The following is a 25640-nucleotide window of genomic DNA, read 5'->3' as shown; positions in this document are numbered from 1 at the left end:
TGCGGCCAGTGTTCTCATGGAAAGTGAGGACAGAGCCTCCCTTGCGTGGAAACAAGAAGAACGTCCTGTTTTTTTTTTACAATAGCCACTCCTTATCCTCCAGTCTCAGTCCCTGGTGTGTGGGGTTACACGCGGTGCCGCCACGCCCCACGATGGTTCCTGCCTGTAATTCTAGTACTCTGAAGGCCGAGGCAGCAGGATTGAAGTTAGCTTCGACTGCACATGGAGACGCAGTCCGAAAGAGGCATAAAAAATGAAAAAGACCATGTGGTGAAAGGGTCAGTCCGTAGCTATCCTAGTACAGGTTCCTCAGTTTTCAGATAGAACAAGGTCATTGAGATAAAAATGCCCCACACAAGCAAAGGCAAGGCCCTCAGGCTGAGCGATAGGGGACCGTCTAGGAGCACCCACGCTGGATGCTCCCTCTGCTGCGGGGCCAGGCTGCCTTGCGTTGCTAACACATTTCCTCCCCAGCCTGCTCTCTGCTTGGGAAATTTGTACTGAGTGGGCTGCGTCCGAGAATATCAGTGTCTTTGGGGAAGTTCCCTCTGCATACTGCTCTCTCCACTTTTTAAATGGCAGAATCTTCATGTAGTCAGGACTGGCATTGAACTTGCTAGTATGTAGCTGAGAATGGTCTTGAATTGATCCTCCTCCCTCTGCCTCCAAGTGCTGGTATTACAGTATAACACCATAGTCTGGCTCCACCGTTTTAGGGGCTCTGAAGAGCTTGTAGGTGGGAAACAAGGGCTGCACTAAGCTTTGTGGTTTCTCTTTACCCAGCTTCATCCTTAAACATATTCATAATCCAAGTCCTAGGAAGGCAGATGCTTAGGGCTCACCTGCCGGCCAGCCAGCCTAGCCTAATTAGGGAGCCCCATGTCCCAGTGAGATACCCTGTCTCAAGGAAAACAAAGTGGACTCCTGAAGAAGGACACCCAAGGCCGACTTCTGGCTTACCCAGGCACCAAATTAACAGAGGTCTGGGGCTACAGTTTAATGTGAAGTATTTATTTGAGTAGCATTGCTGAATCCCCAACACCCTCAAAAGTAAAATCCATAGAGGCACAGCATACGGCAGGGGTGTGAACAGGCCGACTTTGATGCCCTCACCTGGAGAGGGCAACTAGGTGACATATACAACACCAGAGTAGTTCTGGAAGCATTGCAGAAAAGTATACAAAGTAGCAACTATATTTTTATTGAAATGAAATTCACATAAAAAAGAGACATTTAGCACAGTAGCATTTAATATTCTGCACTATGTACAACCTCTTTCTTTCTGGCTCCAATACTCTCAACTTCTCACAATGAAACGCTAGACTCCTTGAGCAGCACCCCTGTCCTCAGAGTCTGGGATGCACTGATCTGTTTTTTTTTTTTTTTAAAGAGTTTATTATGTATACAACATTCTGCCCCCATGTATGCCTGCACACCAGAAGAGGGCACCAGATCTCATTACAGATGGTTGTGAGCCACCATGTGGTTGCTGGGAATTGAACTCAGGACCTCTGGAAGAGCAGTCAGTGCTCTTAACCTCAGAGCCATATTTCCAGCCCAACACTGATCTATTCTTACCTTCATGAATTCACCCATTCTGGATCTATCTCAGGCAGATGGAATCAAATGTGTCCTCTGTGTCTGGGCCTTTTACTTAGGGTCTTCTTGACACTCGCCCTCAAATACTTCATGTCTGAGCATTCCTTTTTGTGCACACAGCACATTTATATCTTCATCCTTGCTGAACAAACATCTACGGTTTCTGTTGGCTTTTCGAGACAGGGTTTCTCTGTGTAGTCCTGGCTGTCCAGGAATTAGCTCTGTAGACCAGGCTGGTCTTGAACTCAGAGTTTCACCTGCTCTGCCTCCTGAGTGCTGTGGTTACAGTTGTGTGCCACCACTGCCCAGCCGTCTACAGTACTTCTATATTTGGCCATCTTGAAAAGTAATAAGGGGCTGGAATGAGGCTAAGTGGCAAAGTGATTGCCTAGGAAGCATTAAAAAAAAAAAAACATACTTCCCCCCCCCAAAAAAAACATCAAGTGCCTGTTTTTCATTTTTGAGTCTCTTGTAGCTTTAGGCTAGCCTCCAATTTGCTATGTAGCCAAAGCTGACCTTGAACTTCTGATCCCACTTGCCCCTACCTGCACAGCTGGAATTCGAGGCCAAGTGCAGGGGGCAGAGCCATTCTGCTGGGTCATATGGTTATCAGGCAGGCCAGATGACCTACCATAGAGATGATGAAAACTAACCTCGGAAAAACACAAAACAAACAAAACCCTGTTTCTGTTAAGACAGGGTTTTCCTCAGTAACCCATTCTGAACTGGGACTTTTGGCCATCCTGCTTCAGCGTCTACATACTGGGACTATGGGAAATGCTCCTGACCAGCTTTTTACTTATCTTCAAAGGAACTTGCAAACTGTTGACTGCAGAGGCCAAACCAAACACGAGCAGTACCCAAGAGTCCTACTTTCTCCACACCCTAGAAAGTGACCAGCTTTTAAAAACAAATGCGATTTACCGATTTACTCTAAATCGATACTGATAAATGAATGCAAGTTCAAAACGGTCTTATGCCACTCCAGAAATTCACCATTAGGGAGGCTGAGTGAGCAACCGACCCTCCACAGAGATGACCAAAGCTAACAGCAAACACTGGAAAAGCAGGCCATGTGCAGCAAAACTAAAAGCCCTTTCTATCCAGGAGTCACAGACCAGAAAACATCCCATGAGCCACCCTCATCTTCTCAGTCAGGTATGCCTGGGAACTGGTAAGAATCCCGGGAAGACAAGGAAGGGGGCCAAAACCAGGCAGGGTGCTGGGACTGCAACAGCGGCTTAGCCATTGTGGCTGCAGGCTGCTGACTGAACCAGGGCCTTCACCACTGATGACAAGTGCTCTGCCACACCACCACAACCCCAGCTTGGGTTGGCCAATTTAAAAATGGATATCTTAGGGGGGAAAAAAATCCTTTTTCTTTTTCAAAAACTCTTTGGTCTTATACACATTCCCAAAGAAGTTGTATCAATACAATACATCTTAGACCTTGAGGGTTTTTTGTTTTTTATTTTGGTTTTTGAGACAGAATTTCACTAGGTAGCCCTGGCTGGCCTGGAATTCATAAAAATCTGCCTACTTCTGCCTTCCAAGTGCTGACTGAGATAAAAGGTGTGGACCACCTTGTGTAGTCTTAATTGTGTGTGTTCCTTTTTTCAAATATTTTCTAGGAATGTTTGCTGGTCTGAGAGGGTAGAGGTAGATTTTTTTTTTAGGTGGAGAACATTTCCTAATTTGAAAGGACAAAGGCCTCTGGTGTGACTTCCTGCTTTAGCACTCCAGTCAGGAGGAACTCAGGAGAGAGGAGGGGCAGCCCCAGTCGAGATGGGATAGCGCAGCGAGGTAGGTCTTCAGTGCAAGTTATGACAACTCGGTAAGGCTGTAAAGACACAGCAGAGACAGTTAGGAAGGAAGGGCCTGGAACAGGTGCAGGGTCAGAGCCCTAAAAGCTGTCTCAGAACTGAGACTGCATACATTTACAGTATATGTATAGCATGCATGAAGCACACTGCCTATCCTATCAAGTGTCCTTGCCCCGGGTGGTGGTGGTGCACGCCTTTAGTCTCAGCACTCGGGAGGCAGAGGCAGGGGGAAATCTCTGTGAGTTCGAGACCAGCCTGGTCTACAAGAGCAAGTTCCAGGACAGACTCCAAAGCCACAGAGAAACCCTGTCTTGAAAAACAAAACAAAACAAAACAAACAAACAAAAAAAAGGTGGGCTGAACTGTTTGAGTTAACCTTTGGGGCAAGGACACTATTTATTTATTTATTTATTTATTTATTTATAAAGGTGTGTGCCATCACCGCCACCTGGCTCCTCTTGACTCCACCTCCCGGGTGCTGGGATTACAGGTCTTTATTACTGAGTCCAGTTCATGAGTGCTGGGTATCAAACCCAGAGTTGTATATACTAGCTGGGCAAGCAGATGCCATCTGAACTCCATTCCCAGCCCCCATTGCTGCTTTTATAATTACAATTTGCAAGAAACACAGAATATAGTGGGATAAGATAAAAATGATACAAACAAGGGAATACACAGAAAAGCCTGACTGGGGAGTATTACCAGGGACAGCAATCTAGTCTCTGTTGGGAAGTCAGCTTCTATAAAGGCAGGCGGGGTTCGGGTGGGTGGAAGAAAACCAGGTAATATAACAAATATATAGGCTTTTTATTTTGTTTTGTTTTTCAAGACAGGGTTTCTCTGTGGCTTTGGAGGCTGTCCTGAAACTAGCTCTTGTAGACCAGGCTGGTCTTAAACTCACAGAGATCCGCCTGCCTCTGCCTCCTGAGTGCTGGGATTAAAGGTGTGCTCCACCACTGCCCAGCAAATATATAGGCTTTATATGAACTCTGGCTTTTTGGTTTTTAAGAAATGGGAGTTCTTCAATGTTTGGGAGGCAGAGGCAGGCGGATCTCTGTGAGTTCAAGGCCAGCCTGGTCTACCGAGCGAGTTCCAGGACAGGCTCCAAGCTACAGAGAAACCCTGTTGTAACACAAATATTAAAAACCCAGAGATATTGGGGTTCAAGCTGACAGTCAGTTAAGCAAAGCAGTTAAGCCACTAGCTCTTGACGTCTAGCTCAGACTAAATTGTGAGATCCCATCTCCACCAATCATCAGAATGCAATCCCAGACTGCTATGCTCTCCTTCAGCATGGCTGGAGACTGACTGCCACATGTGACCCTTTGCTTCTTCCCTTTATACCTCTCAAGTCCTGGGGTTAAAGGCATGGGATCCCAAGTGCTAAGACCTTTGTATGGGCTGTTTCTCTTTTAGAGTGGATCAATCTCATGCAGTTCAATGTAGCCTTGAGCTAACAGAAATCCATCTACCTCTGTCTCCAGAGTCCTGGGATTAAAGGTGTATACCACCACCGCTTGGCTTCTATGGCTAAATAGTGTAGCTGGCTTTGCATTCTGATACTTCAGGCAATCTTTATTAAACCATAAATATCACCACATTCTGTCTCGGAAAAAAAAAAAAAGAAAGAAAGAAAAAGAAATGAGACCAGCCTGGTCTACAAGAGCGAGTTCCAGGACAGGCTCCAAAGCTACACAGAGAAACCCTGTCTGGGGGGGGGGGGAGTTGCATAATTGAAACTATTGCATATGAATACAAAGTATATGGACTTTTTTTTAAATTAAAATAAATGGGAGTGGAGAGGTTCAGCAATTAATAGCACCTGTTGCTCTTGTAGAGAACCCAGGTTTGGTTCCCAGCACCCACATGGTGCTCATAGCAATCTGTAACTCCAGTTTCAGGAGTGCCTGACCAGTGCCTGACCTCTACCAACACCAGGTACACAAATGGTGCATAGACATACAATCCGGTGAAAAATCTACACACATAAAATAAGTAACTTTTGTTTGTTTGTTTTTCGAGACAGGATTTCTCTATGTAATAGTTCTGGCTGTCCTGGAACTAGCTTTGTAGACCAGGCTGGCCTTGAACTCACAGAGATCTGCCTGCCTCTGCCTCCCAAGTGCAGGGATTAAAGGCATGTGCCACCAATGCCAGGCAATAAATAAGTCTTAATAAGTAAATTAAACAAATATGAGGAATTGTAATAAAATACATTCTCGAAAAGAATCTGGAAAATATTGACACATAATTGTGTGTGTGTGTGTGTGTGTGTGTGTGTGTGTGTGTGTGTGTGTGTGTGTCTGTTTGCCTTTAATTCCAGCACTTGGGAGACAGAGGGTTTCAAATTCCTTTTTACTGGAGTTAGTGTTTGTAAGACACCTGATGTGGGTGCTGGGATCTCGTGCTCAGGATACAGCAACAAGTTTCTTAACCAATGAGCCATCATCTCTCCAGTCCCTATTCTCTGTACATAATATAGATTAAAAAAAATATCTGGGGGGTGGGGGAACAGAGTCCCATGCAGTCCAGACTGCTATTCCACATGCGTATATCCCTAGAACTTCTGCTCCTCTTGCAGAGCTGTAATGCCAATGTGTGGTGTGGCACCACACCTGGCTACTTGGAAACACAGCTAAGCCCACTGGTGTCAGCGCCTCTTCCCTTCCCTCCACCCTGTGCTCTCCCCACTGCTAAGGCCAGGCCAGGCCTGCCCTACCTTATAGGACTGGGGCATGCTGGGCAGGTTGGTGCCCCCACAGCAGCTGATGATCTCGCCCATCTGAGGTGGGGGTGGCTGCACTCCAGGGGTCACGTAAATCTCATAGCCCTAAGGAAGAGGAGTGGTGGAGACAGATGTCTGCACTGAGAGGCTAAGGCGATTGGGAAACCTCTTGGGGGTACCAGGGGTAGTAGGGAAGCATGGTGCAGAAGGCAGCCTCTCACCTCCAGCAGTTTTTGTTGCCGAGCCCGGCTCAGGGAGTCCCGAAGGCTGAAGCTAAAGTTCTTCTCTTGTTCAGGGTCAGTCACCAAGTAGTCATCAGGTGGCAGGAAGTGACCAGCCTTTCTGGACTAAGGGAAAGAACGGGCAGGACACCTTTTCATCTGAAAACTCCTTGTGTCTTCCTCTCCTCCACAGTATTGAGGAATGACCCCAAGACATCAAGCATGCTAGGCAAGTGCTCTACCACTGATTCATTCAGGCCCTAACAAGAAATATCTATTCAAAGCAGTCTTGGCCTCACGGGTGCTCCATTCTCCACCTCCTTTCCTCCCACTGCTTCCTTGAGGGTAGGTGAGCGGGCCTTTCCTTTCCTGCCACTCCTCGTCTTCTGGCTTCTTACCTGATACAGCCAGTTCAGGGAGAGGATAGGGATGCCCTTCCCCAGGGCACACAAGAACTTGACCGTTCTTCGGATGCGATCAGTGACCAAGTGGGAGGCCTCATTTACTGAGCTGGCTAGACTGCCACCCAGAGCCAGGACTGCACGCTCTCCCCGAGAATCCACAACTCCTGTGAACAGTACCTGGGGGATGGAGTGAAGGTGGTCACAGCAACCCTCATCAGCAGCACTCACCTCTCAGTCCCCAGCCCCTCATCTCCTACCTTGGGGGCTGCTGCTTCTTGGTTAGGTTTAGCCCGCCGGCTCCGACTTGGGTTTCCCTGGGTCTCATCCTCTACACGGTCCCTCTTTCTTTTGCCGGGTGTTGGAATTGCTATCTCCTGAGGCTAAAAAACATCACATTGGGCGTTTGAGTCCTTCCTATAACTCTTGCTCCTACCTAGGGGCCCCAGCTGTCTGTACTCTTACCTCTTCCTTCACTGGCATTTCCTCAGGATCTTCTTCCTTGGGGACTATTGTCTTCTGGGGTATTTGTCTTCGGGGACGTTTTTGAATTGGTGAGGTTGTGGTAGTAGAAGGCTTCTTGCGGGATCGAGAAACCTCAGGCTGGGGCTTGGGAATGAGCCCTGATCTCCCAGCTGCTTCATTTTGCACCACGGGATTCTGAGTGGAGGTCTCTGGAGCCTGGGAAACAGCAGGCTCAGGAGCAACAGTAATAGACTCAGCGGCTTCCAATGCCAAGCCTTGATTGATTGAAGATTGGGAACCAGGTTCAGAGGGTGCAGAGTAAGGCTTTTGGCCAATGGGAACTGTGTGGGAGCCCCGTTTCCCAGCAGCCTTCCGCCGCCTTCGGTGGTTGGCTTGAGGAATGGGCTCCAGGAGAACAGGCTGGGCTGTGGGGACAGGTGGCTGGAGTTCAGAGGTGGCAGAAACTGGAGAAGCACTTAGTGGTGAAGACTTTAGTGTTATGCTCTGACCTGTCACCTCAGGGGCAACAAGGTCTGTGGAGATGGGAGGTTCAAAATCAGAGGCTACTGGTCCAACTGATTCAGAATCCTCAATGGAGGACTTACATGCCCTTCCCAAAGTGCCCAGAGCTGTGGAGGTGGGAAGCTGGAGGTCAGGACCAGTGGGGACAGCTGGTTCTGGGGTTCTGACAGACTTACGTGACCTGCCCCGAGTGGCCCGAGATGTGGGTTTAGGTGTGACAGGCTGTTCTGTGGAGGTGGGAGGCTGGAGGTCAGGACCAGTGGGGACAGCTGGTTCTGGGGTCCTGGTAGAAGACTTACGTGACCTGCCCCGAGCAGCCCGAGATGTGGGTTTAGGTATGACAGGCTGTTCTGTGGAGGTGGGAGGCTGGAGGTCAGGACCAGTGGGAGTAAGTGGTTCTGGGGTCTGGATGGAAGACCTATGTGGCCTGCCCCGAGTGGCCTGAGGTGTGGGGTTTGGGGTAACAGGCTGTTCTGTGGAGGTGGGAGGCTGGATTTTGGGACCTGTGAGAACAACTGGTTCAGGCGTTTTAACAAAGGAACCATTTATGCTGCCCTGAGTGACTGGAGATGTGGGTTTGGGGATGACAGACTGTTCTGTGGAGGTGGGAGGTTGAAGCTCAGAGTCTGTAGGGACAACTGGTTCCGGGGTCCTGGTAGAGGACCTATTTGCCCTGCCCCTGCCCCGAGTAGCCCGAGATGTTGGTCTAGGGGCAGCAGGCAGGTTTGTGGGGCAGGTAGTATAGGGCTTAAGGGCAGCAGAGGAGTGTGGGGAGGAGGTCATCCTGGAGGACCGCCGAGGCCTGACATTAGGCTTGGTGTGAGGAGTTTCAGGAAGGTGTAGCTCAGAAGGGGGAGAGGTAAGTAACAGAGACTGGGGTGTAGACGGCTTTTGGCTCTGAGAGGTGAGCAGACTCTGAGGTGGAGAAGAAGCTTCAGGAACTGGAGAAAGCAGGCGATGGGCCGAGGGTTCTGGATCACCCTGAGGAGGAAAAGCAAGTGATAAAAGGCAGCAAGAAGGAGGTGGGCCAGGCTGGAGAGATGGCTCAGTGGTTAAGAGCACTGGCTGCTCTTCCTGAGGACCTGAGTTCAATTCCCAGCACCCACATGGCAGCTCACAACTGTCTGTAACCTCAGTTCCATGGGGATCTGACACTCTCACACAGACATATGTGTAGGCAAAACACCAATGAACATAAAATAATTAAAAAAAAAAAAGAGGTAAGCATGGATCTTGATCTATCCTAGTGTTTCTGAAGAAGGGCCTCATGTGACTGCAGTGTCCTCCACTTATTCTTCTACCTCTGTTGCCAAGTGCTAGGATGACAGGCCCGTTAGGTTAGTACGACTGGCTTTGATTCTGTTGATGGTCACAGCATGCTCACTGGCCACTTCTTTCTGTGTCCTCTCTTTAGGCTAGGAACTCCTTGAGAGAGGAAGCAATCTTTTGGATACCATAAGGGATCTCTCTTCATAACTTTAGTACAGTGTTCTGTACAGGTGGGTGTACACAGTAACTAAGACACGGCTGGGCAGATAGGGCAGTAGCACAAAGAGATTTGTGAGTCAATAAAGGGAACTGCCACTTGGGAACAATGGGACACAGGAATAGACGCCAAGTAATGAGTGACAATGAAGAAAACGGGAATGTGGGACTAGGGAAACAGTTCAGTAGGCAAAGCAAGCAACTAGGATCTGAATTTGATCTCCAGAACCCATGGAATAAAAGCCAGGCAGAGTGACATATGCTTGTCACCCAGTGCTAGGCAGGTAGATATGACTGCCCTCAGAGCTTGCTGGTCTAGCATCCCAGTCTATGTCAGCAAATTCTAAGACAGCTCAGGATCCTGACCCCCACCCTTCAAAAAAGTTGAGTGGTTCCTGAAGAATAACGTACAGCTTGTCACTAGGCTTCCTCACTCACCGCCCCCAAACACACACCCTCACAAACATGCATAGATGTGCATGCAGTTAGGAAAACAGGAACTATAAACAAAGGTACAGATTAAAGGCAGGCTAGGCAATGTGGCTGCAGGGACGGGGACAACATGTGAAGTAGGAGCAGGACAAAAATGTAGCTCACCCTTGAGTCCTCTCCAGCAGATGCCATCTTGCAACTCAATTGGCCTAATCAGAGAATAAAACAGGAGAGGATGAGTGCTGTGCAGCCCGCAGCTCAGGGTCCCGCCCAGGGGCCAGCTGTTAAGAGGTTACATAGCATGCCGCCCTTGCTTCCCTCTCGGCTGCCTCCCAAGACTCAAAGGTCCCCCTTTCCTCCATCTCCCTGGCTCCCAGAGACTATCAGGGTTGATGCAAGTCCCTCAAGGTCCCCCATGCCTAACCCAGGGCTCGCTCCCTCCCTGTCGCCCCTCTATCCAGGGTCACTTCTGCTTCCCCACTTGTGTCTCTTCTGTGTGTCTTTGCACATCTCCATTTCTCCCTTCATACTCTCCTTACTCCCTTCAGGGTCCACCCCCTTCCCCAAGCCAGACTCTATCCCTGTCTGTCTCTAGCCAGCACCTTCCTTGGTCCTCTCCACCCTGAGGAGTTCTTCCCCCCACCCGTCACGTCTTCCCCCAACTGTCTGCTGTGTTCTTTGGTATACCCATGGCTTTCTCCACAGTTTGCATCTCTCCGCCTTCAATTCCCAGCGGCTCTGTGTGAACCAGATGCTGCTGTCCTGCTGATGCACTAGACACAGATGGGTGGGATTCATGAGCTGCAGGGTGGGTGTCCATGAGCTGCAGTTCAGAGGCCTCAGCTTCTCTCAGACAAAACGGCTGTGTAGCTAAGACTTCCCAAGGCACATCCTGGGCACCTGGACCTAAAGAGGATCAGAAAAAGGAAATAGGCATGCAGGTAAAAAAGACAATAAGGCTAAGAACTAGGCTAAGACTCACAAAAGGCTAAGTGGGTTACTTAAGGCAAGCTAGAAGTAAGGGTGGTAGTTATGACACTGAATACTATTTAGAAGATTATAATCTCTCCTTCAGGAGGCTCATCTGGAAAATAAGGACTGTGTATGTGGCTGAGGAGAGCATTCACCTGGCATGCATAAAGCCCTGAGTTCAACCTCTGGCATGTAGACACAAAAATTGAGTTTCTGGGCCAATCCCAAATCTCCTGAACTAGAATCAGGGTAAGACCCAGGAATCTGCTTTGATGTGTTATCTTATCTTTTAAGATGTATTTAGAAATGTTTCTTCATATGTATGTGCGTATATCGTGTGTGTGTGTGTGTGTGTGTGTGTGTGTGTGTGTATCTGAGAGGGCCTTGATCTCCAGAAACTGGAGTCTCTCTCAGGTGGTTGTCAGTTGCCTGACAGGGATGAACTCTGTCCTCTACAACAGCTGCCAGCCAGTTCTCCAGCCCATCTTCTTCCCCTTCCTGAGACAGGGTTTCTCTGTGTAGCCATGGCTGTCCTAGAACTTGTTCTATAGACCAGGCTGGCCTTGAACTCAGAGACCCACCTGCCTCTGCCTCCCAAGTGCTGGGATAACCCAGCTCCATCTTGTTTTTTTGTTTTTTTTTGTTTTTTTTTTTTTGAGATAAGGTCTCATATAGTCCAGGCCTCAAACTTTCAATGTAGTCCAGGCTGGTCCTGAGCTCCGGCCTCTGCCGCCCAATGTGTATCACCACACCTGGTATGGATTTTTTCCTGATGCCCAGCACTTGGAGACCCACAAGTTCAAATCATCCTCAGCTACATGAGCTCCTCGTCTCCACACAAACAAGAGTATGAGAGGCTGGAGAGATGCTCAACAGTCAGCAGCACTGACCTCTGTGGGCACCAGGCATGCCCACAGACATGATGTGATACAGACACATCTAACACAGGACACAGCATTAAAGGACACAGCAGAAGAGGACGAGAAAGGATACAAGGCTGAGGGCTCACAGAGACTATCTTGTACCTGGCGTCTGCAGGCTGAGGTGGGAAGGCCCAGGCTCTTGGGGAAGAGTGCATGGAAAGACTTGCGTAGGCTCATCTTCCAAACTCTGGACAGCTGCACAAGAAAAGACGGCTGGAGCACAGCTCCTCCCAGAATGCCTGTGCCCCATGCCCCATCTTGGCCATACCATCTTTCTAGGACTGCCAATCTAATCCCCTGGCTCTTACTGGCACTCAGATGACCCAAACAACACAAGGTCCTCACCTTCTGAGCTCTGGCCCTCCCTGTCTACAAAGCACTGGGTAGCCGGAAGGCACACATCTTCAGACTCTGCTGAGGAGATAAGAGACAGACAGAATGACAACTCACCCTCAGACTTCTACAGTTCTCTCCTGACTCTTACAGCCAGTTTACTTCAGGGGTCAAGGGCAGAGCAGAGAGCAGCACTTACCATCACGGCAGTCTTTGGCATTCTTGGTCCTGCCCATTTGTACTCCTCTCTCCTTTCCTGTGGGGGTCTGGGCTCCCTCTCTCTGTGGCTGAGTGGGATCCCCCAGAGTAGCTGTAGGCACCACCACTGGCTCTACCAGTGTAGCAGGTGACCTGCCTTGGACCCCCACCTCAAGCATGCTCGCCTGCTCACAAACAGTTGCAGCCCACTCTGTCCCAGCATCTTCTACTCCTGGCTGCTTGCTTTGTCTTACATCTGCCGCTGCTGAAGATGAGCCTTCCTCCACAGCTGTTTCCCAGGCCTCCTCAGGAGGCAGGACTTCCTTCCCTGCTTGTGCACTACTGTCTTCTACTGTGGCAGAGGAGGCCTGGTTTCCCTCTAGCTGACCACCAGGGGAGCCCATATCCACACCCTGGTCTACATCATCACTGGCTCTATGGGGAGCTTGGCTCTCTGAATGTGGGACAGTAAGAGCCTCATCTGTGTCCATGGGGCTGTCAGGGACCACTTCTCTCTTTTCCTCCTCCACGTCTGTGTCACTGTCTTTCCCAGAGGCACTCTGGCTTCGTTCTACGAGGACCTGTGGTTGGGACTTGACCTCTTCCATGCCTGGCTCCCTGCTCCACAGAGCCATCCCCCTGTCTTTCAGATGGGCCAAGGTGACTGCTGCTGAGACTCCATCTTCCTCATCTGTGTCGCTGCTGATCACCATGGCCGTGTGGTTTCTCTCTGGAGGGCCAGCCACTGGAGTCTTGCCTTCTTCCACACCTGTGCCACGACCAGCTGGGCTGTCCTGCAGATGGGTCACGACAGGTGCTCCAGGGTCCTTTTTACCAACTCCAAGCAGGACTTGCTTCTTCCCCGGAACTACAGGGGGGGTCACAGGGATCCTGTCTTCTTCCACGTCTGTATCGCTGTCCACAAAGCCGGAAGGCTGGTGTTCTTCACCCATTTCCGTGTTGCTGTCCTTACCCACAGTGGAGCCCCTCCCAACCACAGCCGCTCCATTGCCAGCCTCACTCTTGACTTTTGCATCTCTGAGCTTTTGCTCAGCAGGCTGAGCCAGTACCAGCTGGATACCAGATGTCACTCCATTAGCTTCCAGCTGCTTGGCCTCTGCAGCAGCACCATCCCTGGCAACTGAAGAGGACTCCCCAACTGCTGGCTGTGGACATAGCTCTTCATCTGTGTCACTGCCCAAGTCAAAGGGCAAAGACGGCCCACGGACACTTTGGGCTGGAGAAGACCCCTCTTCATCACTGCAAAGACAGAGAGCCCACAGAATGTACTCCCTGGATAGGCCACCCCACTCCGCTGTGAGGGCCCTGAGAGTGAGCAGGCACTGCTGCCAGGTGTCTTCCCATCCCCACTGAGCACACCACAAGTACTCTTCATAATTTAATTCAGCTGAGGAAGTAATTATGCCTAGGCTCTCGGCTCCACCTGTCAAGATAATCACCTCATTTATTCAAGACCGACTCTTTATTCAAAGGCCGAGGTGTCTAAAACCAGTTAAGGAAGCTCAACCCTATCGTCCCAATCCTGATACTGAACCCAGAGGTCTGCCAGGAGTCTAAGACCAGCTTGGGCTACAGAGACTGTTTAAAAACAAAACAAAACAAAAGATCCAGGCATCTGGTACTTTGCTACTCACCTTTCTGGTACTACTGTTGCTGATGGAGACGTTGGATTCCTTGATCCATTTGCCACATACCTTCCAGAAGGAAAATCTGGCAAGAACAGGAAGAAATAAATTGACAGTTTACACCCTCATTCCTGTCTCTTCACACACATACACCCAAGGCACAAACTTACCTACTTCCTCCTCCGAATCCTCAGCCAACAAAACTCTGGAGGTTTGGGACCCTCCCTGTATTCTGGGGGTCTTCTCTATAGTTAGAAGTCCCCGAGAGACCAAAGGTGGAGGGACATCCAAGCGACGGTACTGGCAGGGAAAGTCTGCAAACAGAATTAATTCCTGGTCCTTCAGACGATGGCTCACTCCAGGGGTTAGGACCTTTGGGGGCTTTACCAGTTGAGTGCCATTGAGGCTCCCACAATCCTGGAGGATAGGGGCTTTGTTGCAAGCTGAGATTTCAATTACTGCATGCTGTTTAGAGATGGATGGAAAAGGCAGGGCCACAGAGCAGTCGGGGCTTCGGCCAATTACATTCTTGCCAAGGTAGAGTGGGAAATCTAAGGATCAAGAAGAAACATTAAGTTGGGCGTTGGTGGCACACACCTTTAATCCCAGCCCTCGGGAGGCAGAGGCAGGTGGATCTATGTGAGTTCGAGACCAGCCTGGTCTACAAGAGCTAATTCCAGGACAGCCTCCAAAGCCACAGAGAAATCCTGTCTTAAAAAAAAAAAAAAAAAAAAAAAAAAAAAAAGAAGAAGAAACATTAAAGAGTAAGGGCAGAGTCCTGGCCTGAATGAAGATGGTACCTACTGCTCACTCAAAGCTCTCACAGGGTTAAGAACAATGGGCACACCAGCGTAGAAGAGCATTCACAATACATCACTTTGCTGTAATATTCTATCTACTCACCTCATCGGTATTGTTCCAACAGATCCGAAAACAGTTTCATGCATGCTAGCTAAGCACTCTTTCCCTGAGCTACTGCCCTTGCTTTGTTTTTGATCCAGGGTCTCACTATGTAACCCAGATTGTTTTCGGACTTGCTATGTGGCCTAGGTTATCCTCAACCTCACCTCCTGAGTACAGGGATCACAGACATGCACCACCATGCCCAAAGGGAGTTTCTTATTGTAATAAAATACACAATATAGGCTGGGCATATTAGCACATGACTTTAGTTCTAGCATTTGAAAGGCAGAGGCAGGTAGGTTTCTGTGAGTTTGAGGCCAGTCTGCATAGTGAGTTCCAGGACAGCAAGGGCTACATATATACTCTGTCTCGAAGAAAAACAATACACACAATATAAATCTAACCATCGCAATCATTGTAAGTATACTGCTCAGTTGTGTTACATATCCATTTCTAGGCCACAATGTATTTTACCTTTTAAAAATTTTATGCCCTTTAGTGATGGCACACACCTTTAATCCCAGCACTCAGGAGGAGGCAGTGGCAGGCAGATCGCTCTGAGTTCTAGGACAGTCTGAGCTAGACAGAGAAACCCTGTCTCAAAATAAATAAATTTTTTATTTACTCATTATTTATGTATATGTGTGCACCTGCATGAGTTTATGTCCACCATATATGTTCAGGTACCCAAGGTCAGAAGAGAGCATCAGATCCCCTGGAACCAGAGCTACAGGTGGTTTTGACCACCATGTGGGTGCTGCAAACCTAAACCAGGTCCTCTTCAAGAGCAGTAAGCACTCTTAGTCCCTGAACCATCTCTTCAGCTCCCACATTCTATTTTTATTCGGAGCTCTTCATTTTCTCCTAACAAAAGAAAAACACTCCCAGAAAGTACAGGGTACCCGCCTGGAACAGTCAACTCAGGTGGCCTCTTTGTCATCCCTAGTACAACAATTATTATCCTCTTAGAAACATACATAAGGTTTACCAATGATCCAACTGCCTCTAAGGAGAAGACAAGACCCAATACTCATTCAGCTCCCAATATCTCCTGACCTCTTTCTGGTCCATGAGTACTACTGAAGAGACGCAGCTGCCCTATAGGCTCCAAGCTATACCCCAAGGACCCACTGGGTATTTCTGTCTCCTCCTCCTCTTCAGCATCCCAGTCAATAACCTGGGTGTTTTCCATGACCTGTGAGGGAAACACATTATCATTGTTCTGGTCATTGGTTTACACACACTTGTAGAGAAAAAATAACGAGATAACCCTGGAGGAACGTGGAGTGACGTGGGGGTGATTCCTGCCTGCCTTTCCTTCCTTCCTTCCTTCTTTCTTCCCAGACAGGGTTTCTCTGCTGTCCTGGAACTCACTCTGTAGACAAGGCTGGCCTCAAATTGACAGAGATCCACCTGTGTCTGCCTCTTGAGTGCTGGGATTAAAGGTGTGCGCCACCATGAGGTGATGCTTTTCTGTCATTCTGAAGCATGTAAAAATATTGGGGTGGGGCATGGATAGTAAGAATGTCAGTGACAGAATGTTTGGCTAGCCTATGTGAGGCCATATGTTCAACACTTAGTACTATCAATGGGAAAAAAACAACTTTTTTGGGGGCCAGCCAGTGGTGACACACACCTTTAACCCCAGCATTTGGGAGGCAGAGAGAGGCAGATCTCTGAGTTCAAGGCCAGCCTGTTCTACATAGTGAGTTCCAGGGCAGCCAGGGCTACACAGAGAAACCCTGTCTAAAAACAACACACACACACACACACACACACAAAACTTTTGATTAAAAGATGTTGGCATATATCTGTAACTCCAGCACCTGAAATCCCAAGGCAGGAATATTAAGAGTTGGAGACCTGGCCAGGCATGGTGGGTGACACACGCCTTTGATTATAGCACTTGGGAGGCAGGAGTCAGTTCAAGGCCAGCCTGGTGTATGTAGTCTGTTCCAAGCCAGCCAGAGCTACTAGTTAGACCCTGTCTCAAAAGAGTGGGGTATAGAAACCACCCTTGGTTACAGTAAGACCTTGCTCCCCAAAACAAAACAAAAATATTATGTATGTGTATATTTATACTTTTGGTCATGACAAAGAATTAAGGTCCAAGTATACCATTATATATACATTATATACAAAGGAATGTTACATGGGATTTTAGGTACTGGAAACTAAACCTAGGGCTCACACATGGCAAATGCTCTACCACTGAGCTATATCTCCAGCCCCAAAATGGGTACTTTTATTTAAAGTATATAAAAGCATGATAAACTGGATCGAGGTAGTGTATGTCCACAGTTCCAGCTGCTGAAGGAAGCTGAAGCAGTGCAATTGCTTGAGTCCAGGAGTTCCAGGTAAGCTGGGACAACATATTAGGACCTCTTTATAAAAAATAATAATAAAATTGCCTGGCCTTGGTGGTGCATGCCTTTAATCCCAGCACTCAGGAGGCAGAGGCAGGCGGATCGCTGAGTTTGAGACCAGTCTGGTCTCCAGAGTGAGTACCAGGATAGACTCCAATGCTACACAGAGAAACCCTGTCTAGAAAAACAAAATAATAATAATAATAATAATAATATAATAAATAATAATAATAATAAATAGCAAGTTCAAGTTAAGCGGTTAAAGGGACGGCTCAGTGGTTAAGATAACTGCCATGTTCTTCAAGAGGTTCAGTTCCCAGAACCCTCACAGCAGTTCATAACTCCAGTTCCAGAGGATCTGACACCTTCCTTAGAACCAGGCCTGGCCCGTGTGTAGGCACGGGTTGCTGAGAAACTGCTACATGAAATATACTGTCTTCTAACCTCTGACACACAGATCTCAGAGAGCTACTGAGGATCAAACTCAGGGCCTTGTGCAAACTCCAGGTTTTGATGTTCTTTTTAGACAGGGTTCCTCTGTGTAACAGCTCTGGCTGTCCCGGAACTCACTCTGTGGATCAGGCTGGCCTCGAACTCACAGAGATCCACCTGTCTCTGTCTCTTGAGTGCTGAGATTAAAGGCATGCGCCAGCACCACCCGGGCCAAACTATTTTTAATACTTTGTCTAATTCATTTATTCTTCCGAAAAACCCTGTAGGTATAAACTATTCTTTTCTTTTTAGGCGGAGAAACTACAACATAGATGGGCTCCAAGTCAAACTTGCCTAATGTAACTCCCTGGCAAGACGCTTTTTTTCCCCTACACTCCAGATGGTAGCGGGGGAGCCGCCTCTGCATCTCCCCACACCCACAACCACGTCCGTCTCATTGACTTGACAATGAGGAAGCGCACCTGGCACCTCAACCAAAATAAACCCTGCTCTCTCTCTCTCTCTCTCTCTCTCTCTCTCTCTCTCTCTCTCTCTCTCTCTCTCTCTCTCTCTCTCTCTCTCTCTCTCTCTCTCTCTCTCTCCTCTCCTCTCTCTCTCTCTCTCCTCTCTCGGGAGCTACGAGGCCAGAGAGCTACTCGTGAAGGGACAGTCTGACGACCAAAAACCTCAAAACTGCCTGGGAAGACCTTTTCTTTTTTACCTATAAAGATGCCACGAGCCGCTGACAGGGAAGTCAACTCCGTCCTGTCAGCCGCGCCGACGCCTACGACCCTTGCTCCCCGTGAGGAGCGACCATCTTTGGCTGACCCGGCGGCCCACAGATTCCCTGTCAACAAACCTTCGCCTGGGCCGCGGTTAGCAGAGGAGGGAGGCCCTGAAGCGACAACCCGAACTACCTCCGCCCAGTCAGTGACACCCCAGCCAGGCACGCCCCTCTGGCGTGGCCACGGCAGGAATCAAGATGGTAACCCGGGCGCGGGCGGCCGACTCACCCACGGAAACCCCGCGCGCGCGCGCGCCGCCAGCAACGGCCGCCACCGCGGTGGCGGGAAAAGCGAACCCCGGAAGAGTCTCGGCGGGCCGATTGGCTGCTGGAGCTGTCTCTTACGAAGCGGAGAGCGCCGATTGGTTAGGATCCCGCGACGGAAGCCCCGCCCCCGCCTCGCCCCCTCACAGCTCAAAAAAAGCGTGGCTGGCGGCGGGAAAGGAGCCGAAGCAAGCGCCGCTAACAGGCAAAGGGGGTGTGGCCTGAGACGCCGGCTCCCTGATTGGCTAGCACCCTGGACCCACCCACCCATCCACCCTCCGTCGCTACGTCCTCTGCCGCACACTTCCCGCGCCGATTTTCCAAACGCCTTACTATAGAGTCTCGCGCCAGTCGCCGGCAGTGGCTAGAAGGGCCGTACCATAGACGTCGTTCCGAGGCCAGAGCGCCCTTCTCGGTCGTCCCAGAAATGGCGCTGGCCGGCTCAACGTGTAATGAAGGGTTTGCGGGCTGCAGTCGTGGCTGCGGGCTGCACACTGCAGATTGGAAAGGTGCCCGTAGGCGTGGCGCTCCAGAACTCCCCGTTGCAGAGGGATTCCATTTGCTTCTGATTTGGAAAGCTTAGCAAGGAATATGTGTGTGTGTGTGTGTGTGTGTGTGTAAAATGACGGACATTTTGAGGTCACCTTCCTAAATGGAAGATCCTAAATAAAACAGACGTGGGTGGGCAAAACTGTTTTACTAAAACCTCAAAATATCTGTCATCTTTCAAAAGATGGGAATGAGATAAAGAAAATTATTATCGTCACAAAACATGAAAGCGTAGCAAGGAAATGGGCTTGGATAGTTTTTAAGTTCTCTCCCATCGGTTATCTCGTTGTGTTCACAATAAACAAATTGGCAGACGTTTGTTTGAAGCTGTAAGTTGGATTCCTTCCCCATGTTCCTACTGCTAACGGGACAAATTCAAGTAACACAAAATTGATCTCTTTCCTTATTATCATGACCCAAATTAATTGTGTTTTTAATGAATGAAGGGGTATTAATGCTATTTAATGTTCCTTTATTTAAAAGGTAACTTGAGCTGTGTATGGACTGAATGTCAGCAATGTCTTTGATACATTTTCTCTCTGACAAAGGGTCTCACTATGTACCTCTGGCTGGCCTAGACCAGGTTAGCAGTGAACTCATTGATCCTCCTGCCTGTCTGTCCACACCTCTCCTTCACGACCTGATACTGCTTACCACACCCCTTCCTTTGTTTTCTCTTTCTTGAGGAGGTATTTACTCATGTGTATTAGAATTTTGTCTGGATGTCTGTCTCTGCACTATCTGAGTGCCACATGCCTGCCGAGGGCGGAAGGGGGTGCCGGGCTCCCTGGAACAGGACTTACCCATAGTGGAAAGCCTTAAATAGTGATGGGAATCGAACCTGGCTCTTTTTCCGAGGACAAATGCTCTTAATTGCCGAGTCATCTCTCCAGCCCCGTGTGTGGTTTGTTTTCAAGACAGGCTCTCACTTTGTAGACCAGGTTAGCCTTCAGCGTACAAGAATCCTTCTGCCTCAACCATCCTACTGTGTGGGAGGTTGGACACAAACTAATTTTCCACTCATTTATTTATTATTTATTTATTCTGAAACTGGGTCTAAAGCTGTACCTCGGGCTGTACAGGAACTCTCTTAAGTAGCCCAATTGACCTTGTACTTCCTGAGATCTTCCTGCCTTGGAGTTACAAAGCAGGTGTTAACCGTGTGAACCACCCCTGCTGACTCTTAGAATCATTTTGTATCCCTCTTACACTTTCAGGATACTCAGTTTCTATCAAATGAAACCCTGGGAAAAGCTTCTGGGCTCTGACTCCCATTTCTCAGTTCCTGGACTCTGCCACAGCCTCCCGTAACGAATAGAACCAACCAACTGAAAACGACCACTTGGCTTCCTTCACCCAAGTGTCTTGAGAAGCATCCCATTTCATCGTCTGTATTGATAGGACGACCATGGTGTCTTCAGCGTGGTCCCAAAGGCCCAACCCCACCCCACCCCCGCCGCCGAGGTTTACAGCTTTCTCTCTCTCTCTGAACATCGGTCCCAAGCAACACTTCTAGTCTGAAAAATCCTTGCAATTTTGTTTCTCTCTCGAAACATCCTTGGGACAACTCCCTTAGGAGCCGGAGGGCCATCCTTTCTTCTGGAGGGATGCGAGGGAGTGCTGCTCACTGAAGTTACTGTCTTGGGACCACAAAGAACTAGATAGTAAGATCAGGGCAGGGTGCCACATTTCTCCGGACTTTCCGCTGAGCTATGCAGTCCGCCTTTACCAGAGCCACTGCGGTGGGCAGCTTGCAGGGCGCGCCCATCCCATCTCCAATTCAGGGCACCTCAGACATCCCAATTACCGTTAAGTCCCAAAACTTCTTAGAGCACAAAAACCTCTCTCAGGAACAGAGGATAGGAATCTCGTGCGAGGTCACTTTCCATTAAAAATAAATACAATCACACCCACACGAAAGGTACCCACTAAACCTCCCACAGTATCCACCCATGCCTAACTTCATATTGCAGCGTGGACAATAGAGAACTACAACTCCCAAAAAGGACTGCGCTCGCCACTGGCTCACAGACCAATGGTCGGCTGGCACGTGATCGGCGGATCTAATCAGCGGCAGGCTGGAGAGGCTTTGTCTGCGACCAGGGGCTCCCGCCTATCTCCCGCCCCCGGCTGCGCGAACGCGCGCCCCGCCCTGCGCGCCTTCCCTCCTGCGCTCGCCGGCCTCTTCTGCCTCTTAGAACCTTCCTGCGGTCGTGCTCGCATCTCTCTGCTGCAGCCTCCGGAGCCACGTTCCATCCCTTCAGCCTGAGACCAGCCAAAAAAAAAAAAAAAAAAAAAAAAAAGAACCAATTATCTTTTCTTGCTCGGTACCTACCTTGAAGCCAGCACAAATTTATTACAGTAAACCGTAGCCATGAGGGAAATCGTGCACATCCAGGCCGGCCAATGTGGCAACCAGATCGGTGCTAAGGTAAGAATTTTTAAATTGGTACCGGATACGCGTGAGGATGAGAAATCCAGGTTAATCATGATTAATGTTACCGGGTGTTAGCATTCTCCCTCCGCCGGCTTTGGCCCCTCAAAGTTCTGCGCGAACAATTATAACCCATATTTGTAGCTTGCGTTCTGAGAAATATTTATCTTGGCACATTTTCCGAAAGCCATTAAAAGAGACGCCTGGGTTTAGGGGACGGAGAGTCTGAGGAGGGACTGGAGTGCTTATCTAAAAGAGGGGATTTCTAACGGTTCGAGAACGGGAGAGGAGAGATGCGGAAACGATCCGAGACAAAGCCGAAGCGAGGTTTTCCCCTTGCGCCACCCCCACCCAGCCTGGAGGGCCTTAGCGGAGCAGGACTGGCGGGGGCAGGGGAGAGGTTGGGCGGGCAGCTGCAGAGGTCTCCGGGCCGCATCACCGCTCGACAAAGGCTTGGAGACCCTCGCGATCTCGCCATCCCCTGGCTCGCTTTTAGGTGGATGGTGATGATTCCGTGCGGGGGGCTCCTTTTACTTCATTGCCGTTAAGAAATCTTAGGGTGTGACCTGATGGGAAAGTGAGAGGTTTGTGTGTCTATAAGAGGTCCCTCGGGACTATGTGTGTGTTTGGGGGAAAGCTATTTAGGGAAGAGAAGGTAGCAAAAGCAAAAAAAAAAAAATCTGAGGCCATGGTTTTCTCTTTTTTTTTTGCGCGCAATTACAATGTAGCGGGGGATGGGTGGAGAGGAGGAAGTGCGGCCGCTAGATTGTAGCCGAAGGGTGGGACCCTTTGGGGGCGGGGCTAGCGCCCCTGGCGCGCAGGGACAATGCAGCCCTTGCTGGCGGGGGCGCGCTGGCCCCGCCCCTCGTGCCAGGCCCCGCCCACGCTGCTCCCGCCTTTGTGGGCTGCTGGAAGAGCGGCCCGCCACCGCAGTCACGTGGAACGCGTAAGGGGTGGGCGACTGCAGTGGCCGCACCTTCCTACCCCATCCCTCTTTTGTGCTGGCCTGGAGGGGCGGTGCCCACCCTGAAGCGCTTGGCTGGGTGCTGAGCCGAGGGGGCGGATGGCAGTTCAGTCAGCCCATATGGGTGCTTGCAACCCTCAGCCCCTTGAACTGTCCATCACTTGACCAGGGCCACAAAGGTGGCGACCTTCCCCGGTTGGAGGTTCGGTCGTGGAGGCTCGGCAGGCAGATAACGGAATTGCAGTATCAACCCGTCCGCCTCGTTTGAGCACGTCTAGAGTTGAAATGCGGGCGGGGAGGCATCCCTTAGGACTTCAGCCATTGAGGCCTGGCTCATTGCTCATTGCTCTGTCTAGTTCTGGGAGGTGATCAGCGATGAACACGGCATCGACCCCACCGGCACCTACCATGGAGACAGCGACCTGCAGCTGGACCGAATCTCTGTGTACTACAATGAAGCCACAGGTGAGGGAGGGAATCCAGCTTCTTTTTTCTCTGTTAACACTTATCCCTGGTCTTTTTAAACCCTGCGCCCTTCTGTTGAGACAGGGTCTCGTTATGCAGCCATGGCTGCCCTGGAACTTACCTCCCTAATGCTGCTTTTAAAGGCGGCCGCACCACGCCCTGTTTTCCCACGTTAAGTGCCTGTTAACCCGGTTGCTGGGGTCTCACCCTTTTCCATTAGACACCCACCATAAGTGGGCCAAAGATTAGCTCTGCTGCCGCCGGGTGGCAGTGCCTGGAATGGCAGTTTAGTGGTTTGTGGTATTTCCCACCCCAGATTTCATCCTCGCTGCAGAGGGCTCTGACAGTTCTACTTGAATCCCTGTAGGTGGCAAGTATGTCCCTCGGGCCATATTGGTGGATCTAGAACCCGGGACCATGGACTCCGTTCGATCAGGTCCTTTTGGCCAGATCTTCAGACCAGACAACTTTGTTTTCGGTGAGTTACATGGAATGAATTCCTTTGTACCCAAGGGCATGATTCCAGAGGTGAAAGGTGAAGATTAGTAATGATAATGACGTAATTTTTTTCCCTTCTCACCACATTCCAGGTCAGTCTGGGGCAGGCAACAACTGGGCTAAGGGTCACTACACGGAGGGAGCTGAGCTGGTTGACTCTGTCCTGGACGTGGTGCGGAAGGAGGCAGAGAGCTGTGACTGCCTGCAGGGCTTCCAGCTGACCCACTCGCTGGGTGGAGGTACCGGTTCTGGTATGGGCACCCTGCTCATCAGCAAGATCCGAGAAGAATATCCCGACCGAATCATGAATACCTTCAGTGTGGTACCCTCACCCAAAGTGTCTGACACCGTGGTGGAGCCCTACAATGCCACCCTGTCTGTCCATCAGCTGGTGGAGAACACCGACGAGACCTACTGCATCGACAACGAGGCCCTGTACGACATCTGCTTCCGCACTCTCAAGCTCACCACGCCGACCTATGGGGACCTCAACCACCTCGTCTCGGCCACCATGAGCGGGGTCACCACCTGCCTCCGCTTCCCAGGCCAGCTCAATGCCGACCTCCGCAAGTTGGCGGTCAACATGGTCCCCTTCCCACGTCTCCACTTCTTCATGCCTGGCTTTGCCCCTCTCACCAGCCGTGGGAGCCAGCAGTATCGGGCCCTCACTGTGCCTGAACTCACCCAGCAGGTCTTCGATGCCAAGAATATGATGGCAGCCTGTGACCCCCGCCACGGCCGATACCTCACCGTGGCTGCCGTCTTCCGTGGGCGGATGTCCATGAAGGAGGTGGACGAGCAGATGCTGAACGTGCAGAACAAGAACAGCAGCTACTTTGTAGAGTGGATCCCCAACAACGTCAAGACCGCCGTCTGCGACATCCCACCACGCGGCCTCAAGATGGCCGTCACCTTCATTGGCAACAGCACGGCCATCCAGGAGCTCTTCAAGCGCATCTCCGAGCAGTTCACGGCCATGTTCCGCCGGAAGGCCTTCCTGCACTGGTACACCGGCGAGGGCATGGACGAGATGGAGTTCACTGAAGCCGAGAGCAACATGAACGACCTCGTCTCCGAGTACCAGCAGTACCAGGATGCCACCGCGGAAGAGGAAGAGGATTTCGGGGAGGAGGCAGAAGAAGAGGCCTAAGCCAGAGAGAGAGAGCCCTGCGTCTTCTCCTCAGGCTACTTAGTTCCCTCAGCTTTCTTCAGCTGCCCGTTTTTCTCCTTCAGAGTTTTCTTTTCTGCTGCCTCTGTCCTGTTTTTTTATTTTTTTCCATGGGGGGGTAAACAGTGCCTGGCACATAGTAGGCGCTCAATAAATATTTGTTTGTGGAATGTTTCCTTTCTCTTTCCACTCTGACAAACCTAGATTTCTGCCATTCTGAGTGTTGCCCTGTGTTTCCTTCTGGTACCCATTTCTCAACTGTCAGTTAATATATTTCCAATATGTTCTCCAGGAACCTGCCCATTACTAAAAACCCAGGTGTAGTGGTCACCATCCTAAAGCTAAGTGGGTCAGAGAAAGGTCACTAGAAGAGGGATGGGGTTTTCCATCGAGGCCATTTACACAGGGGGATCCACTGTGGCTTTGTGTTTTTTTTTTTTTTTTTTTTTTTTTTTTTTATCGACAGGTCTCCCCGTCCCTGCTTCATCTCTCAGCCTCAGGAGAGGTATTAACAGTATTATCTCCATTTATAGCCTCCCAGCTGTTCTGAGCCAAATCTGCTATTGGAGGTGTCTTTCCTGAGTTGTTCCTTTCTCCATGGGTTGGGGGCAGAGCCTTAGTCTCACAAACTGCCCCATCCACTTAAACCTCCAAATTTGGAAAAGAGTGCTGCCACCTGGGTGTTAGGGGCCTTCCCCAGAGGGAGGGCGACTTTTGCTTCTGCCATTTTCTTCCTGGTTTGGTCCTACCCTACCTACCCTTCTATTTTGTGTTTGAACTTGGCTGCTTTTTTTCATATTGAAAAGATGACATTGCCCCCAAGAGACAAAAATAAATGGGAATTGGAAAAAAGGTGTGAGGTGTGCTCATTCAGGGCAGGTAAAGTGGTAGAGGCATGGGGCCCAGGTGGAGTTACACCCAAGCTCATGAGGATGTCACAAGACCTCATCCTGAAATTCTGGGTAAGCAAGTATCCTATTACCCCTGGTCGGTCATACCTTCATTTTGACTTTTTATGGTGTTGGGGATTGAGCATTGCACTGTGCGCTAGGCACTCTTCCACTGAGC

At 49.9% G+C, this 25640-nt stretch overlaps 2 protein-coding genes across 3 annotated transcripts; one reads left to right on the top strand and one right to left on the bottom strand.

Annotated features, from left to right (window-relative positions):
- Positions 1-1178: 1178 nt before the first annotated feature.
- Positions 1179-15843, bottom strand: Mdc1 (mediator of DNA damage checkpoint 1). The gene is made up of 14 exons (XM_035450927.1): positions 15705-15843; positions 13916-14296; positions 13755-13830; positions 12101-13359; positions 11914-11982; positions 11671-11763; positions 10361-10579; positions 9839-9882; positions 7235-8737; positions 7030-7152; positions 6767-6949; positions 6369-6494; positions 6142-6252; positions 1179-3439 (listed from the first exon to the last, which is right to left on the bottom strand). The coding sequence occupies exons 1-14, from the start codon at positions 15838-15840 to the stop codon at positions 3290-3292; spliced, it is 4473 nt and encodes a 1490-aa protein (XP_035306818.1). The 5' UTR covers positions 15841-15843; the 3' UTR covers positions 1179-3289.
- A 5388-nt stretch (positions 15844-21231) lies between these two features.
- On the top strand, positions 21232-25426 carry Tubb (tubulin beta class I). Of its 2 annotated transcripts, none has more exon segments than NM_001244101.2 (4): positions 21232-21474; positions 22798-22906; positions 23274-23384; positions 23497-25426. In NM_001244101.2, coding segments are annotated over 4 exon segments (1335 nt in total). In that variant the 5' UTR covers positions 21232-21417; the 3' UTR covers positions 24555-25426.
- Positions 25427-25640: the final 214 nt, after the last annotated feature.

This window comes from Cricetulus griseus, assembly GCF_003668045.3.
Source record: "Cricetulus griseus strain 17A/GY chromosome 1 unlocalized genomic scaffold, alternate assembly CriGri-PICRH-1.0 chr1_0, whole genome shotgun sequence".
NCBI lineage: Eukaryota > Metazoa > Chordata > Mammalia > Rodentia > Cricetidae > Cricetulus > Cricetulus griseus.
The sequence above is the reverse complement of the archived record's forward strand: the minus strand, read 5'-3'. Positions and strand labels throughout refer to the sequence as shown.

What these genes read in the sequence shown, in the direction of transcription:
- Mdc1 (XM_035450927.1), bottom strand. Translation starts at nt 15,840, where the DNA reads ATGGAAAACACCCAGGTTATTGACTGGGATGCTGAAGAGGAGGAGGAG. An exon ending in AACTGTGGAGAAAGCCATGG is followed by an intron (nt 9,883 to 10,360) that starts GTATACCAAAGA and finishes TTCTCTGATTAG; the next exon opens with GCCAATTGAGTTGCAAGATG. An exon ending in CCCTGAACTGGCTGTATCAG is followed by an intron (nt 6,495 to 6,766) that starts GTAAGAAGCCAG and finishes TCTTTCCCTTAG; the next exon opens with TCCAGAAAGGCTGGTCACTT.